This window comes from Pleurodeles waltl, chromosome 3_1 (genome assembly GCF_031143425.1).
Source record: "Pleurodeles waltl isolate 20211129_DDA chromosome 3_1, aPleWal1.hap1.20221129, whole genome shotgun sequence".
In the NCBI taxonomy this organism is placed as follows: Eukaryota; Metazoa; Chordata; class Amphibia; order Caudata; family Salamandridae; genus Pleurodeles; species Pleurodeles waltl.
This window is the reverse complement of record NC_090440.1, coordinates 769,820,888-769,839,772: the sequence shown is the minus strand read 5'-3', so window position 1 is coordinate 769,839,772 and position 18,885 is coordinate 769,820,888. Positions and strand designations below refer to the sequence as shown.

The following is an 18,885-nucleotide window of genomic DNA, read 5'->3' as shown; positions in this document are numbered from 1 at the left end:
ATCGACTACTTCAGTTGTAGATTGAATTTCTGTTAATCCCAAAACTGAAAAGGCAATTTTATCTCAACAACCATTTTACTAAAAATATTCCCTTAGAGCCCGCCCATTGCTAGAATCGGTTGGCTGTCATCACTCTCATTTCCTTGCTTCTCTTTAGTCAATGTGACCCAACATCACTTCCTCTTCAAGCGTTGTCCCTTCCCTGAAGCATAGCTTAAGTACTGCTTTGGTGCCTCGTCACCTTCCACTGCTCCTGTTTTTGGAGCTACATTTTTTCTCTTGCTAGCAGCACTCCATAGGATTGTGTGTGTTTGCAGGCTGTCTCCCCCTGTCTCTCCACACATTGTTCCTTTCACCCAGCCACTCCTGAGTTGTCACATGGCCCTTCCTATTCCATTGTTTGCCACCTCCTGCATTGTTGCTTGAAATGACTCTCCCCACTGTAGAGAGCCACCCGGACTCTCCTTTTATTTGTATCCAGTTCCGCGTGTCCGGATGTAACGCGGAACCGAGTTTATGTAATAAAGCTGGGGCTGCGCTGACCCAGTTTTCCCCTTAGACCAGCAACTGAGTGTACATGCATTTATTTCTCTCGGGCCATAGGTAGCCCACACGACACGTTACACCCACCACCTTCCTGTGTCATTGCTTTCCCCGCCAATTCTGTCCTTCTTGTTGCGTGGCCCCTTCCACCCTCACATTCATCTCCATGTTGTTACTCTCAACCCCACTCTGACCCCTTGTTTTCCTCCTCCCATCCCTTTTCTTCCCATTACTGAAGGCTTGCTTTTCACCAAAGACATCCGTTGTTGCATGTCCACAGTTCGTCAATCTGTTTAGCCACATTTCACAGCAGAGAGAAGACCGAGCTTTGCTCCAAAAGTAATGCTTCTTTGAGGTGTTAAAGAGGAAAAATATTTTAACATCTCGAAACAGTTCTGATTTTGCATGTGTGCTGTACCATGCAGCACGAATTCAAACTGGGAAACTTTAATGTTTGTCTATACATAGTATTTTTTACTGGAAGCTTCCAGTACAAAAACCCATAATAAACATCCTGTATTAGACATTGCACTAATGATTGTGTGTGATGCTAGGCAGTCTGATTGTGCGATAGCTCTAGGAAAGAAAGCAGGAACATTAGATCTTATTAGATATTCTGCTGTGGTGCTCTCTCTCATGAAGTGCAGCAACTTTGGTTGCTATGCTGCGGTGCGTGACAGCTTTGTATATTTGTCCCTAAGTGTCTCTGGGAGTGGAAGAAAGCATTATGAAGTAGCTATAAACAAAGGTGCAAGGGGCAATTTATGGTGACCACCTCCCTCCAAGGCATTACAGACACTATTGCCTGTCTTTGAGCTTTATGTAATAGCCTAATGTCTTCTGATTGGTGTAGTCTTATTTTGCTTCAATTGAGCAAATTACAGTAATACACCTGAAATCAGTATTTCCTACGTGGTGAAATGTTCAATACTGGGGATTGTGTCCATTATGGCCTGCATTGAGGTAGTCACCCTTGACATATTACAATGCAATTTTAAAAGATACAGATGATAGACGTGGCAAGAAAAAAATGAGGCTGGAAGAAGAAAGTGTCAGAACATTTTGGTTCATAATATGATGTATCATAATTTCTTTCTAGCTCAGTCCCACTCTGGGAATAGGAAGTCAATGCTAATACCATTAGTAAGCAAGTGGGACAGTAACAAGCCAGAGGGGTGTCCTTAGCTGTCTTGCCAGCTATACTTATATACAGGCTTACAGTTGCTTTGTTTCACCCATTTGCATCCGCCTACACATTCATTTGTCATTCTCACTATGCTTCTGCACACTGCAGCAAACAGAGTTGGATGATGGGCTAGCCTACTTCACCCATTAGCTTTCTTGAACTGGAAGGTGTGTAAAGGCATTCTGTGTGATCATTTTCCCATTTGCCTAAAAAGAAGTGAATTTTAGGGCCTGTGGTAGTGGGTGAACACTTTACTTTGCCACTTCCTTTTCTTTTCATACTTTATGAATATATATTTTTAGTCATTATTGAGTGTTTACATCATTTGAGATGTCATCAGTGATGTCATCAGTTATATCATTTAACATGTAATATGTGAGATAGTACGCAATGCATGGCAGGGTGCAAGTTATAGTTGGCTCAGTAAATTACAACTAATGAACAAGTGAATTTTAGCTGTTTTTGTTTTTTTGCATGTTAGGTTTAAATAGTTTCAACACTTGACCTAACTATGAGATCACGTTAACGCTTGTACTACTGCGGTCGTTCGTGAAGAATTTCATGAATGCTGTTACTGATATATATATATATATATATATATATATATATATATATATATATATATACACACACACACACACACACATATATATATATCCATATCCTAGTTATAGTTAGGACCTAGTTTATGAAGAAAATATTTTTTTTTACTTGCCTATATCCTTGGTGCTGGTTGACAAATCTTCAAGACATTTTCCAAAAAATGGGACGATCATGTGAACTGCTGTCTGGAATATTTCTGGGTGATTGATCAAGCGGGGGCTGAGAAAAAAGTGGTGGTCCCAAAATGCTTTTTCCCCATTCATTTTTCCATAAGGATTTTAAACTGCGATATCGCCCAAACCAGTGGATGGAATGACACCAAATTTGGCAGAACGCTAGAGCCTAGTCCAGAAAATTACTTTTTTGTGATTTGATGTGAATACTTTAAGTGGTTTTCTATTTAGTAAGCATAAAACAAATTTGTATATATTGGGACACAGATCCGTCGTGACTCCTGCGTGGAGCTTCGTGGCTCCACGAGACAGATGAAGTTGTGTGATTGGCTGCCCTCAACCTGTGCAGAAAGTTGCGGCTGCCATTTTATGAACTGGGGCACGGTCCAAGAGGATGGTATTAGAGGCTGAAAATAATAGAACGGGTCAGGGTAGAGGTGCTCTGACTTCATGGAGATTATTAATGGGTGTCTCGGGACACACTTGCTCACACACTAATGCACGCTCTGTCAGACTCACTCAGTCACTCATAGACCCAGAAAGACACTTGTACGCTGTTAGCCTGCTTCAAAGGGCAAAATAGGTTTAAGAAGGGCACCCAAAACCACAGACTTTAGATCACTTCTGGAAACCAAGAGGAACCTCTGCCTTGAGAACAGCTGAAGAGCTGAGCTGTTCTGCCTGTGACTGTGCTTTGTGCGGCTATCCTGCAGTTGCTGCTTCTGCCTGTGAAAGAGAACAAAGACTGGACTTTGTGTCCCTTCTTGCTTGTGAAGAACTCTCAGAGGGCTTGAAACTGAGCTTGCCTCCTGTTGTTGAAGTCTCAGGGACAGCAAAGACTTCTCTCTGCCAGCACCTGGAGCCTCTGCTGAGACCCCTGCCCTGCCGAGTGGTGCCCTGTCCATTTCATGTTGCCTAGACAGGTGAAGCTGGTGGACCAAGGTTGGAAATCCACGCATAGATCGCATGCAGGGAAATTTCCGATGCAACCTCTGAGAGCAGCTAAAGAAACGATGCGCTGCCGGCTCCACGGCTGAAATTGAAGCATTGCTTGCAGCACGGCTGTGAAATTGACGCACGCGGCTGCAGAAATGATGCTCGGCATCGCTGTCGGAGGCTGCAACATCGCTGGGCGCGGAAAATCAACGCAAGCCTGCCCGGACCCAAGGTGATTTGTCCAGATCAATGCATTTCTCTCCTGCGGGGAAAGAAACAATGCACACCGATCGGACCGGAGAAGGAGAAACTACGCACGACCTCGCTTGCGGGTGAAACATGGACACACTGCTTAACTTTTTCGACGCTCATTCACCCGGGCGGGTTATTTTGACGCGACCCAGGTAAATTTTCACGCTAACCGCGTTAGCGTTGTGTTTAAAAGAACCTGAACACTCTTTTTGCATTTTAATTTGTAACTTGACTTGTGCATGGTGGATTTTTGTCGTTTTGGTCTTGTTTGTATTCTCTATTTTTCATTTTGTCATTTTGTAGTGCTTTCATTAAGTTACTGTGTGTTGCTACAAATACTTTGCACCTAGCACTCCTAAGATAAGCCTGCCTGCTCGTACCAAGCTCCAAGGCGGTGAGCGGGGGTTAGCTGAGGGTGATACTTTTTTACCCTGAATAGAGTGAGGGTCCTTGCTTAGACAGGGGGTTTTGAGTTCAGACCACTACGTGACCACATACTACTTGTCTTGTCATTTTTGCTTTTCTCTTTGGGACTTCTTTTTGTTCTACTTCTTGCTGATCCCTTGATTGTTTTTTTTTTTTTAAACTTCATTTGGGAATTTGTTTTTCTGCCTTTGGAACCTTGCACTTTTTTAACTCTTCATCATGTCTCAATCTGGAGATGCATCAGATGGAGCTCCTTTTGACATAGAGAAATTGGAGAGCTACACAGTTGCTCAGTTGAAGCAGTTCTGTAAGGATTTTGCCTGTCCCATTAAGAGCTCATCCAAGAAGGAGGAGCTGCAAAAGGTGCTGACGGCCTGGGTGACAGCCAAACAAGCTGACGGGGACACAGAGGAGGAGCAAGAAGGGGAGGAAGGGGTGCAAGTCACTCACAATGATGTAGTGGGTGGGCCTGTTATGTCCAGGGAGAGAGTCTCCGGGGCAGGTAGCAGTGTGTCATACAAGGGTCTGACCCCTGAAGAGTTACAGGAGAAACAGGCAGAGAGAGAGTACCATTTGAAGCTGGAGAAGCTCAAACTCAAGATGGAGAAGGAGGACAGAAGGATGTCCATTGAGGAAAATAAGATACTACTGGCTCATTACCTTAGCTTGAGGGAGCTAGATCAGAGGAGCCAGTCCACTAAAGAGGGTGGCAGCAACAGCACAGTGCAGCCTGAGAGAAGGGTACACATCCCAAAAGACCTAGTGAAGGATTGCAAGAGGGAGGATGACATATACTTGTGGTACAAGGGGTATGAGCCTGCTCTCCACATGAATCTGGTCCCTAAAGCTCATTGGGGGGAGGGACTGTGGAAGCACTTTGAGGTAGAGGGGAAGGATACTCTGACATCCTTAGGGGATTCTCAGGGGCTCACTTACTCTAGCATGAAGGGTGGCCTACTCACAAGATGTGATCTCACCCCTGAGCAGTATAAGGACAAGTTTAGGTTCTATAAGAAGAAGGAATCCCAAAAATGGTTGGAGTGTGTTGATTCATTCTGCAGGTCACTGGATGATTGGGTGAAGGGCAGTAAGGTAACAACGTATGAGGAGCTTTACAATTTGATTGCTTGGAAGCACGTGTACAGTTTATGTTTTCCAGAGCTGCGCCAGCACGTAATTGACAGCAAGCTGACTGATCCCAGGAAGCGGACCACAAGGAGAGCACCAGGGTCCTCAAGAGGTATGCGGGAGACTATGCCAAGGGTGGGCAGGGTCCCTCTCAGAAGAAAGGGAGGGCACAGGTAAACAGGGGGAATTTCTTTTAAGGGCCCCAAACTGATTCCCAGGGTAAGGATTCCCAGCCCGCCGGTGAGAAGGAGCCATGGTTCTCCAAATGAAGCCAGTCGCAGAGGGACCCCCATGTAAGTGTTATGCATGTGACCAGGTGGGTCATGTGAGGGGGGACCCCAAATGCCCCAAGAGTACACTGACACCAACTGGTACGCCGTCCTAGGGTTTGGCTAGTGTAGTGCTTGGGGAGGAGTTGGTTCAGGTGGGTGGGAGCCAGCTGAGATTACCCTTGTCTCACTAGGGTACAGTGAGATGGTCCAGAGAACCCTCATGCCTGAAAACACTAAAAAGTACAGGCAGTGGGTGACCATCAATGGACAGAGGATGGAGGCTCTAAGAGACACAGGAGCCAGTGTGACTACAGTGAGGAGTCACCTGGTGTCTTAAGAGCAGATTGATCTCCTGGTACTTCACCAAGTAGTTGCAGTGGACAACTCAGAATGCCTGTGCAGAGTGGCGCAGGTTCCCTTTAAATGGAGGGGTCTCAGGTTCCTTGAAAGTAGCTGTGAGTCCAACCATGCCTGTAGATTGTTTGCTTGGCAATGAACTGGAAGATTCCCCTTGGAAGGAGGTGGAACACAGGTCACACTTGGAAATGTTGTGTCTTCCAGAGTGGGTATGCGTATCCACCATGTCAATGGCAGCCTGTCAGGGTGGTCAAGAGCCCCTAGAGCCTGAAACAGTAGCCCAGGGGACTGCCAAAAAGAGGAAGGGCAGGGGGCGCGGGAAACCGGCCCCAGGAGTTCCCACGGTCCGAGAGGAGGCACAGCCTGAGGGTGACACCCAGGAGCCTACAGCGGAACAAGTGGCCGAACTGAGGAAGGTCCCTGAGCTGTTGCATTGGCAGCAGGAAGGGGGGCCCACCAGGGAAGCATTCTGTGCAACACAAAAGACATGCCCTACTCGGGAGGGTTTGCGGCAGCAGGCTGCAGACCAGGCAGCTGGCAAGGAGCCAGGATCTCACCTGATCTATGGGAAGATGACCTTCTGGATAGTGAGTCTAAGGTTCCTGAGCCTGGGTCAGCCCTTGTGCTGGTGGTACCCCAGTGCTTCAGGGTCTTCCTACTGGGGTTGGCTCATGATGTACCTTCAGCTGGACATTTGGGGCAGGACAAGACTTTTGAGAGGCTTGTCACCCACTTTTACTGGCCTCTAATGCTCAGGTACTCAGATGCACATTGCAGGTCTTGCCAAACTTGTCAGGCAAGTGGCAAGCGCGGGGGGAATGTAAGGCTCCCCTCCAACCTTTACCTGTTGTCAATAATCTCTTTGAGAGGGTAGGGATTGACATTGTGGGGCCTTTGGATCCCAAGACAGCCATGGGCAACAGGTTCATCCTGGTTTTGGTGGACCCTGCCATCTGATACCCAGAAGCAATTCCTCTGAGGTCAATCACTTCCCCTGTGCTGGGTCGTGCTCTGATGAGGTTTTTTACCCACCTGGGTTTCCCCAGGGAAGTGGTATCTGATAGGGCTACCAACTTCATAAGCATGTTTTTGAAGTCTCTGTGGAAGGAGTGTGGGATAACCTACAAGTTCACCCCCCCCAAAGTAATGGTCTGGTTGAGAGATTCAACCGCACCTTGAAAGGCATGATTATGGGCCTGTCAGAGCCCTTGAGGTGGAAGTGGGATGACTTCTTGCCATGCCTTCTGTTCGCTTACAGGGAAGTGCCTCAAAAGGGACTTGGGTTTAGTCCCTTTAAGCTGATTTATTGCACCCTGTGAGGGGACCTTTAAGTCTGGTCAAGGAGGCTATGGAAAAAGCTCCTAGTAAACCCCCCAGGATGTATTCAGTTACATTCTGGCTCTGAGAAACCAGACTGCCCGCTTGAGGAGTCTCGCACAGGAGAACCTGGAAGCAAGCCAGAAGGACATGAAACGCTGGTATTATCAGAATGCCACTCTGGTCGAGTTTCAACCTGGACAAAAAGTGTGGGTGATGGCACAAGTGGAGCCTAGGGCACTCCAGGACAAGTGGATTGGCCCATTTGAGGTGGTAGAGTGCAAGAATGAAGTCACCTACCTGGTGGACTTGCAGTCTCCGAGCAACCCTTTAAAGGTCCTGCATGTCAACCGCCTCAAGCCACACTTTGAGTGGACTGAACCGTCCATGCTCCTTGCGACAGATGATGGGGTGGAGGAGGAGAGTTAAGCCTCTTCCTGACCTCCTGTCTGCGGGAGAGAAAGCTGGGTCTGTGGAGGGAATGATTCTCTCCCCCCCCCTGACTGAAGAGCAGCAGATGGACTGTTGCCAGGTGTTGGGACGGTTCGCCTCACTGTTTTCCCCGATTCCAGGGGTCACACACTTGTGCATACATGATGTAGACACTGGGGACAGTCCACCCATTAAACAGAAAGTTTACAGGGTGACTGATAGGGCCAGGGCTTGCACTAAGGATGAAGTATCCAAAATATTAACCCTAGGGGTTATTGAGCATTCCAGCAATCCTTGGGCCAGCCCAGTGGTATTGGTCCCCAAGGCTGGTGCTCCTGGTGCCACTCCAGAACTCAGGTTCTGTGTGGACTACCAGGGACTCAATGCAGTCAGCAAGACTGACGTACATTCCATCCCCCGAACTGATGAGCTCATTGACCGGTTGGGAGCTGCCAAGTACCTCAGTACGTTTGATTTAACCTCTGGTTACTAGCAGATTGCCTTAACTGAGGGGGGCAAGGAGAGGTCAGCATTTTCTACCCCAGATGGGCACTTTCAATTTAAAGTGATGCCGTTTGAGATGAAGAATGCCCCAGCCACCTTCCAGAGGTTGGTCAACCAGGTGTTGGCTGGGCTGGATGAGTTCACTGCTGCTTACCTGGATGACAATGCTGTGTTTAGTTGCACATGGGAGGAACATCTGCAACACCTGTACCACCAGGGGGAACCCCTACAGCCAGGAATTAACACCATTCTGGCATGGGAGCCTCCCAAGACCCAGACTGAGGTGAGGGCCTTTTTAGGCCTCACTGGCTATTACAGGAGGTTTGTCAAGGGGTGTGGTACCATTGTGACCCCCGTGACTGAGTTGACCTCTAAGAAACAACCAAGGAAGGTGATCTGGACAGAGGCTTGCCAGACCGCTTTTGCTGCCCTGAAGGCTGCCATGTGCGCAGCACCTGTGCTGAAGGCACCTGACTACTCCAAGGAGTTTGTTGTGCAAACAGACACCTCAGATCATGGTATTGGAGCATTACTCTCACAGCTTAATGAAGAGGGCCTAGATCAACCCGTAGCCTTCATTAGCAGGAGGTTACTTCCCAGGGAACGTAGGTGCCATAGAACGTAAAGCGTTTGCTGTGGTCTGGGCACTAAAGAAGCTAAGACCCTACTTGTTTGGGACTCACTTCTGGACTCAGACCGACCACAGGCCCCTCGGATGGTTCATGCAGATGAGTGGTGAGAATCCAAAACTGTTGAGGTGATCCATTTCCCTACAGGGGATGGACTTTACAGTGGAACACCGCCCTGGTACAGAACACGCCAATGCTGATGGTCTGTCCAGATTCTTCCGCCTTAGTGATGAGAACTCCCATGAGGTTAGGTAGTTGCTCCCCACTTTCAGCTGGGGGGGACACATGTTATACTTTTCATCCTTGGTGTGGTCTCCCTTAACTTTTTGCCTCTGTTTCCCAGGGTGTTGATGATTGCTGGACTCTGGTTTTGCTATTTTTGTTACTTGGAGCACCTTACCACTGCTAACCGGTGCTAAAGTTCAAGTGATCCTATACAAAATGTATATGTAATTGGTTAATCCATGACTGGCATATTTGATTTACCTGTAAGTCCCTAGTACAGTGCACTAGAGGTGCCCAGGGCCTGTAAATCAAATGCTACTAGTGGGCCTGCAGCACTGCTTGTGCAACCCACAATAGAAGCTCTGTAAACATGGCTCAGACCTGCCACTGCAGTGCCTGTGTGTGAAGTTTTGAACTGCCAATTCGACTTGGCAAGTGTAACCACTTGCCAAGCCTAAACTGTCCCTTTTCTTACATTTAAGACACCCCTAAGGTAGGCCCTAAGTAGCCCCATGGGCACGGTGCAGTGTATGTTTAAGGTAGGACATATGGTAATGTGTTTTATATGTCCTAACAGTGAAATACTGCTAAATTAGGTTTTCACTGTTGCAAGGCCTATCCCTCTCATAGGTTAACATGGGGGCTGCCTTTAAATATGATTAAAGTGTAGATTCCCTTTGGGAGCAGATAGACATGTGGAATTTGGGGTCTCTGATCCCATAATTTAAAAATACATCTTTTAGTAACGTTGATTTTGAGATTGTGTGTTTGAAAATGCCACTTTTACAAAGGGAGAATTTTCTTGCGCAAACCATTCTGTGACTCTGCCTGTTTTTGGATTCCCAGCATGGGTCATTTTGAAAGTTGGGCTATTTGCATCTCTCTCTAGACAGTGACACAAAGGGAGCTGGGGTGTAGCCTGCATATCCTGATGAGCCATCTGTGCTAGAAGGGAGGGGAGGAGTGGTCAGTCAGGCCTGACGGGCTGCGCCTGCCCTCACTCAATGCAGTCTCCAACCCCCTGGTGTGTGTCTGGGGCCTGGCCTGGGCAAGGCAGCATTTCACAAACACAAGAGACTTTTCTTTGAAGTAAGCCTAGCAAAATGGTTATAAGAAGGGCACCCAAAACCACAGACTTTAGATCACGTCTGGAAGCCAAAGGAACCTCTGCCTGAAGAAGAGGTGAAGAGCTGAGGAAGAGGAGCTACCCTGCCTGTGACTGTGCTTTGTGAAGCTATCCTGCAGTTGCTGCTTCTGCCTGTGCAAGAGGACAAAGACTAGACTTTGTGTGCCTTCCTGCTTGTGAAGAACTCTCCAAGGGCTTGAAACTGAGCTTACGTCCTGTTGTTGAAGTCTCAGGGACAGCAAAGACTTCTCTCTGCCAGCACCTGGAGCCTCTGCTGAAACCACTCCCCTGCCAAGTGGTGCCCTATTCAGTTCCTGGGGCCTTGACAGGTGAAGCTGGTGGACCAAGGTTGGAAATCCAACCACAGATCGCCGTGCGGGGAAATATCTGACGCAAACTCCGAGAGCGGCTAAAGAAACAACGAGCCGCCGGCTCCGTGGCTGAAATCGACGCAGCACTTGCAATGCGGCTGTGAAATCGATGCACGCGGGTGGAGAAAGACGCTTGGCATCGCTGGCAGAGGCTGCAACAATGCAACATCGCTGGGTGTGGAAAATCAACGCAAGCTTGGCCGGACCCGAGGTGCTTTGTCCGGATCAACGCATCTCTCTCCTGCGGGGAAAGAAACGACGGACGCAGATCAGACTAGAGAAGGAGAAATGACACATGACCTCTCTTGTGGGTGAGAAATCAACGCACCACTTACCTTTTTTGACGCACACTCACCAGTGCGGGTTATTTTGACGCGACCCAGGTACATTTTCACGCTAACAGCATTTTGTTTAAAAGAACATGAAGACTCTTTTTGCATTTTAATTTATAACTTGACTTGTATATGGTGGATTTTTGTTGTTTTGGTCTTGTTTCGTTTAGATAAATATTCTCAATTTTTTTAAACCTGTGTTATGTCATTTTGTACTATTTTCATTAAGTTACTGTGTGTTTTGGTACAAATACTTTACACCTAGCACTCTGAAGTTAAGCCTGCCTGCTCATGCCAAGCTACCAAGGGGGGGAGCGGGTGTTAGCTGAGGGTGCTTCTTTTTTACCCTGACTAGAGTGAGGGTCCTTCCTTGGGCAGGGGGTAACCTGTCTGCCAACCAAAGACCCCATTTCTAACATACACATACTCAGTCACTCATACACCCACTCACAGATATTCTGACACACACATGTACCCACTGAGAGACACAAATACCCATTGACACACTCATACCCTGTGGATCAAAGTCCATGAGCAGCTTGGGATTGGGTGGTTCTAGGAGTTGGCCATGGGCCCTTTGGCCAACCATTGGTGTGCACGGATTAATGTGTAGTAATGAAAATTACTTTACATTAAAAAAAGTTTTAGAAATTAACTGAAAAAGACAAAGGTTACAGGGACGTCATAGTTAGGAAATAGAATGAAAAAACATAGAAATTCACTTAGAAAACAAAAAACTCATGCCCTAAGGTAACTATAGCTCTCACCTTTGCCATGCACTGCTTGTTACCCCACAAATTACAGCACTCGTGACATCTTTGATAACATCATTGCTAACATCAATGTAGCATTTTCAGTACATTTTTGATGAAAAAACTGTGCATGGCAGGGGCGCTAGTTATAGTTACCTTAGGCCACCAGTTACAGTTACTTAAGATAACTCTAACTATAACATGTGAATTTCTAAGGTTTGGTGCATTTAAAATGTGAGCCTCACTATAATGTTCTTGTAACCTTTGTTTTTTTAAGTGAATTTCTATGTTTTTTAAATTAATATAATGCCAATGTAACCTTTGTTTTTTAAGTGAATATATATATATATATATATATATATATATATATACATACATATGTAGATAGATAGATAGATAGATATGGATATATTTATTTATATTACCTATTGGCAGTCACCAGTAGGTAGTTATAGTTAGGACCTAGTTTGCATAGGAAAAGCATTTTTTGTTTCGCTGATAGTTTTGGCGGCGTTTGAAAAATCTTCAAAAAAAATTTAAACTAGTTTGCCACTCACTCCACCTGCTGGCTTGAAAGTTTTGGGTCACTCGTCAAGTGGGGCTGCGAAAAAGAGGGCCCCAAAATGTGTTTTTCCCATGCAGTGTCCCACAGGATTTTCTCTACCACTTCAACCGAAGTGCTGAACAGAATTACACCAAATTTGCCAGAAAGCTAGATCTTGGTCCAGAAAGATCTTTTCGTGATTTGGTGTAAATCCATTCATTAGTTTTGAGATTATTAGAGAAAAAAGATTTTTGCGAAACCTCCATGGATCTACACAGATCTCAGGTTAGATCTGATTGTCTGCCACCATTTCGCCAGGAAGTAGTGGCAATCATCTTGGAACTCAGGCTCAGGGGGATCCCAATAAATAATCTTTAAAATCAAAGTTAAGGGGGCAGGGTAGGAATGCCCTGACCCGCTTAGCTTGATGGTGGCATTTCGCAGGGAACCTGCCAGGGGCCAAAAATGTTTTCTTTTAACTGTCAGTGGATCTGCGGATCAAAGTTAAAATTTAAAAAATAAACATGCTTCCTGGGGAACCTATCCTCATGACCAGCTCCTGCTATGTCCAAGGGTGCCCATCTCCGGGGCAAAGCAGTTTTCTTGACCTCACTGGCACGGGCAGAGAAACCTATGCTTACTCTCAGAGCAATGTCAAAGCTCAAGCTAAGTGAGAGCAAACACGAAGTCTGCTTCCAGTGGGTGGGAGCATGAAAAATTCTCCCTCCCGCTGGGAGTTGGCTTTACATCTGTTTCTCTGCCCGCACTGAAGCAGGCAGGGAAACAGATGAAAATATTTCTCCTACCCACAAGCATTTTTAGCTGCTCTGTGAGGACATGAGCAATGCTGTCTCTAGCTTGAGGCCATGGGGGGCATTGGGGTTCCCCTGAGGCCCCCAAAAAGTGGTAAAGTGGCTCCCGTGGGTGGAATCCAGGGCACCCACCCTTTATAAGTAGGTTATAGGCAATAAGTCCTCCAGGGCTGAAATCAGCCCCAGGGAGAGGGTTGTGCTGCCCCCTTCAGTAATTAGCATAGGAGGAGTCCCCCTCCCACATAAATTGAACAGGCACCGGGGCATGGGGTCCCTGGGACCACTAATGGCCTGGAGACCGGGACTGCATGCCCCCTCCACATAAAAAAAAATTGGAGGGTATTGTGAGATGGGAGATGGGGTCTCGGGGGCCAAATTGGCTAGGGGAGTAGGGCTGCCTGCACCTCTTTCCCTTAACAGTATGGCTGGGCCCTGGAAGATGTGAGGCTGAAATTGGCCCAGGGAGGGAGGCCATGTACCCCCTCCCCTAAAATTATGTGACGTGCTTCAGAAGGTGTGATCCTCGGGCTGAAATCGGCCTGAGGAGGCGGGCTGCATGCCTCTTTCCCAGGTTGGTTGCCTTTGTGGGGTGGCCAGACCCTGTGCCCAACCCCCCCATCATGCATCGGTGAAAGTTGTGTGTGGTGTGGGGTTGGCTGCATGTAAGGGTCATTTGAGGGCATGGCCGCAGGATGCATGTGGGGGATTGGCCTCAGGGCCTGGCAATGGTTGGATTAATTTATGGTAATTGAGTATTACTTTACGTTAAAAACCCCTAAAAAATTACTGAAAAAATCAAAGGTCACAGGGAGGTTATAGTTAGGAAATAGTATTACAAAAACCTTACAAATTCACTAAAAAAATCTAGGTTATGTTATAGATAGGTTCAGATTTTACACATAAAGTCATAGAAATTCACCAATTATAGTTATATTTATCTCAAGAAACTATAACTCGCACCCTCACCATGCACTGGAGTTCGGTTCCTTTCGGTCCTGGGGGTGCAGTTCTTGGTCCAGGCGTCGGGTTCTTTGTTCCAGGCAGTCGCGGTCAGGGGGAGGCTCTGGATCCTCCCTGCAGGCATCGCTGTGGGGGTGCTGGGGGGGGTAGTCTTAGGTTACTCACGAGGTCGCAGTCGCCTGGGAGTCCTCTCTGCAGTGTTGGTTCTCTGGAGCTCGAGCCGGGGGTGTCGGGTGCAGAGGGTGAAGTCTTGCGCTTCCGGCAGGAAGAGTGAGTTCTTTAAAAGTTGCTTCAAAGTTGCAAAAATGTTGCTGTAGGTGAACAGTGCTTCTGTTCTCTGGAGTTTCTTGGTCCTTCGGTTCAGGGCAGTCTTCTGAGGCTTCAGAGGTCGCTGGTCCCTGTTGGATGCATCGCTGTGCAGGTTCTTTGAGTCTGGAGATAGGCCGGTAGGGCTGGGGCCAAGTCAGTTGTCATCTCCGTCGTCTCTGCAGAGCTTTCAGGTCAGCAATCCTTCTTGTTGGTGTAGGTTGCAGGAAACTGATTTCCTGGGTTCTGGGTCGTCCCTAAATACTAGATTTAGGGGTGTGTTTAGGTCAGGAGGGCAGTAGCCAATGGCTACTGTCCTGCAGGGTGGCTACACCCTCTTTATGCCTCCTCCTTGAGGGGAGGGGGCCACATCCCTAATCCTATTGGGGGAATCCTCCAATCTCAAGATGGAGGATTTCCAAAGGCAGGGCTCAGCTCAGGGCACCTTAGGGGCAGTCCTGACTTGTGGGTGACTCCTCCTTGTTTTCCTCATGTCCTCCAGCCTTGCAGCCAAAAGTGGGGGCAGTGGCCGGCATCTCCACTAGCTGGGATGCCCTGGGGTGCTGTAACAAAAGGCATGAGCCCTTGAGGCTCACCGCCAGGTGTTACAGTTCCTACAGGGGGAGGTGAGAGGCACCTCCACCCAGTACAAGCTTTGTTCCTGGCCACAGAGTGACCAGAAACTCATCAGGTTGTGGCAGGCTGGCAGAAACTGGTCAGCCTACCACTAGGAGTCAGACTGGTATTCAGGGGGCATCTCTAAGATGCCCTCTGGATGCATTTTGCAATAAGTTCCACACTGGCATCAGTGTGCATTTATTGTGCTGAGAAGTTTGATACCAAACTTCCCAGATTTCAGTGTAGCCATTATGGAACTGTGGAGTTCGTGTTTGAAAAACTCCCAGACCGTATACTCTTTATGGCTACCCTGTACTTACAATGTCTAAGGTTTTGCTTAGACACGCACATATGCCCTCACCTGTGGTATAGTGCACCCTGTCTTAGGGCTGGAAGGCCTGCTAGAGGGGTGACTTACCTATGCCACAGGCAGTGTGAGGTGGGCATGGCACTCTGAGGGGAGTGCCATGTCGACTTACTCATTTTCTCCCCACCAGCACACACAAGCTGTGAGGCAGTCTGTATGTGCTGAGTGAGGGGTCTCTGGGATGGCATAAGACATGCTGCAGCCCTTAGAGACCTTCCCTGGCATCAGGGCCCTTGGTAACACGGGTACCATTTACAAGGGACTTATCTGGTTGCCAGGGCTGTGCCAATTGTGGGAACAAAGGTACAGTTTAGGGAAAGAACACTGGTGCTGGGGTCTAGTTAGCAGGGTCCCAGCACACTGTCAATCATAACTGGCATCAACAAAAGGCAAAAAGTCAGGGGGTAACCATGCCAAGGAGGCATTTCCTTACACTCATTAATAATGGCTTTGTTATATTTAACCTTGTTTGTCTCATTTTACATAAGCAAACTAAAGTTGTAAATAGAAAACATGGTAATTTATGACATAAAGACTAATTGAGTTTAAGCAATATGAAATATCCGCACTGCTGACGTAACATTTCTATACTTCAATAGCTAGTTATTTCTGTTGAATGTTTCAAGGAAGCATGCTTTACTTTTTAAACAGATTTTTTTGTGCTGTGTTACTAAGCATGTCACCAGCGATGCACCTTTGTAACTCTAACACAGTATATCTGAGCAGCGTATTGAATTACCTTTATGCATTGCAGAGCTCAAGGACTAGAGCTGGAGGACCATCAAAGCAGATTGGAACAGAAACTAAGAGAGAAAATGGATGTTGATGGTAAGATTTTCCTATGATGTACTTTACAGAGAATTGTTTTCTCCTACTGTACTGACAGCTTTAATTAAAATCGAGGTTAATTAAACTACAGTGCTGTGTGTGGATCTATGGTTTGCATCATACAAATGAGTTTTGGTTTCTTCTACCTGCAAGGGTGTCAGGGAGTATACGCTTTGGGGTTTGCAAGTTCTTCAACACCCTGATCTTTCAGCATACCTTACTCCTGTTTAAAGTGGAGTCATTTTGTAAACTATAGAAAATATGCCTTTTCTGCATGGTTGCTTCAAATTCTCCACCTATTTCTTCTCCCTATTTTTGCTGGGTTGTGACCTCTGTGCACTTTACACCTGGTAACCAGGAGTAAAGTGCATGTGCTTTCCTTTTAAACATAGTTAAATCAGATTATGCTTAATTCACACATTTCACTTACTTATTAGTCCATAGTATATGGAGTAGAGATCAGCCTATGGCTTGGAGGTTACATTCCACTTGTAGACTGCAGCAGCTATAGTGCCAACCACAGACTGAGGCTACAAAACATGACCTCAGGCCTACAAGTGTATCCTGATAGTAGCAGCTAGAGCCCTGCTGCACAGACCTGCAAAAACACCCTTCTGACAGATAGGGAAACCTGATTTAAAATATTAAATAAAGCACATCTTGCTGCCCACAAGGTGGGGTGCATAGCATTTAAGAGTGTAATATGTAATACTAGAAAAGACATGTTCTCCCATGACCGAGGCACAAAGTAACACTGTTACTGGTCAGACAGTAACCAGCACATTGGAAAGGTCAAAGTACATATTTTTATATTTAATTAATGAATTGCCAATCTAATGGTGAAGCTGACTTGTGATTCAATATATGGGAAATGTAACTTATAGAAAATTATTTTTAGCCTGCCAGAAGCTTTTGGAGGCTAATTTGCATTAGCTCTCTAGCTACTGCCCACTCTGTATGTGCCCTCAATTAAGTGGGGAAGTGGTTTGAAAACTGCTTCCAGTGGGGAGACAATGACCTGGAGGGAGGAGGCATGGCATGAAGATCACCTTGGTTGGGCACAGGAACTTAATAAACTTCAAAGAGGCCTGCCTTGTCACAGTTAAATGGCAGGTGACAACCGGAGATGTCCCAGCCTTTGCCACATTAGTAAGGCTGTATCAAACTTAGTAGGAGGAAAGCTACCCTCAAAACTAGGTTTCTCTATTTTGAATTTTGGCAAAAAGGTGCATTGTGAAGTTGTTTGCAGTAGGGCACAGGAACTGTTACAAAAGTGAGTAAGGTTGCCATTGGAAACAATTACCCCAGTGATTAGGGAAGAGCCATGAGTCACCCCCTACCCAGTAGCTGGTGCCAGTTTTAAATGTGGCACACATGGCACCATTTTATGAACAGTTTCTGGACCGGCAGAACATCACAAGAGAACTGGACCTGCTGTTGGTGAACTGAGGCAAGCCCTGAAGAGCTGAACCTGCTCCTCTTGTAGCCAGGACAAAAATGTAGACTGTAAGGGTCAGATGGCTATAGGGACACAGCAAGCTGCAGGAGGCCTTTTCTTTAAGGATCCAAGCTGTCCTGGTCTGGACGTGTTGTTTGTGTCTGTCTGAATCCCTGATAGGCTCGAAGTGCCTTCATCTGAGATCCTTATCGTTGGGCACTAGAAGGATTGAAATTTGCAAAAACTATGCCTCCAGATGGCCTTCAGCAGGACCAGTAAAAGTATCCAACTGGCAATTCCACAGTGTCAAACTGAATATCAGCATTGCCTTATCCATATACGTCTGCACCTCTTGAAAAAAATGACAAAGTCCCATTCAGTGAGAAAATATCCAGAGCTTCAGAGCACCAGCAGGCCACTTGGCCTTCAGTTCCACAGTGGTGACTACATTTTCAGTGGTGTTCACTCGGGGAGGATTTTTCTCCTCAAGTAATAAATAAATAATAATCTTTATTGTTTAGTTAATAAAAACCATAACAATCATCTCATGATACAACATGTTTAAAGATAAAACATCTCTAAAATTCTATAAAACTCCGTAAATTCCTTGGCCATGAAACCATGCGAGGATCTAAAATCAGTTTCTTAATTCTAAGATGCAAAAAAAGAGCGTGATTAAGTATGCATCCCGGATGGCAGGTTTACGTCTTTGGTGTGTGCAGTCAAGAATTTGATAAATTTGCATATTGATTGTGCATCATTAGGATCAAACATTGACATCACCGCTGACCGACAGGAACGAGTCCCATTTCTCATAAAAAGCGTTTTTAATAGTTGTCTGCGGGCTTCTTTTAAGGCTGGACAAATACAAATCAGGTGAACCATATCTTCTTTCGGGCCTTTGCATAGCCTGCAGGAAGTCTCTCCTCTATTCTTCCACGATGGTTGATCCGCTCTAGCAGGAGATGCTCCCAAACGCAGAGTCAAGAAGCGATGCTTGATGTGAAGTGCAAAGGTTTCGGCCAGGTATTGTGATGGGGCCATGGTGGTATAAGTGTGCATTACCAGCCAGGCGTGTGAGCGTTGCGCACGTTTAGCTTTATCATCTGTGCAGGGGAAGCAGAGCGAGGAAGATTGAAGACTTGCTTATAGATTTTTATTTGCTGCCTTTCCAGAAGGCTAGCATCTTTCCCATATTGGGCTGCGCTTCCGTATGTAATTGCTGGAAGGAATTTGGCCGACATAACCGACATTAGTGGTTTATATGATGGGCCCTTTAATCTTTTAGCAAGTGTGCAGAAAGCGAACGCCATGGCTTTGGACTTCTGTAGAATATACTGGTTTTGCGGCACAAAATTGATCTTATTGTCTACTGTAAGTCCAAGATATTTGTAGCTGCAGATCGTATCGAGAGTGAAACCGTTCAATTTTATTTTGTTTGCAGGATT

At 46.5% G+C, this 18,885-nt stretch overlaps 1 protein-coding gene across 7 annotated transcripts in view; it reads left to right on the top strand.

The window, feature by feature from the left end:
* Positions 1-18,885, top strand: part of MICAL2 (microtubule associated monooxygenase, calponin and LIM domain containing 2) — a 776,672-nt gene that overhangs the window by 744,394 nt on the left and 13,393 nt on the right. For all 7 annotated transcript variants that reach the window (XM_069223592.1, XM_069223590.1, XM_069223591.1 and 4 more), the window contains one exon: positions 15,926-15,999. In XM_069223592.1, coding sequence (XP_069079693.1) covers positions 15,926-15,999 — 74 coding nt within the window. The remainder of the gene's footprint in view (positions 1-15,925; positions 16,000-18,885) is intronic.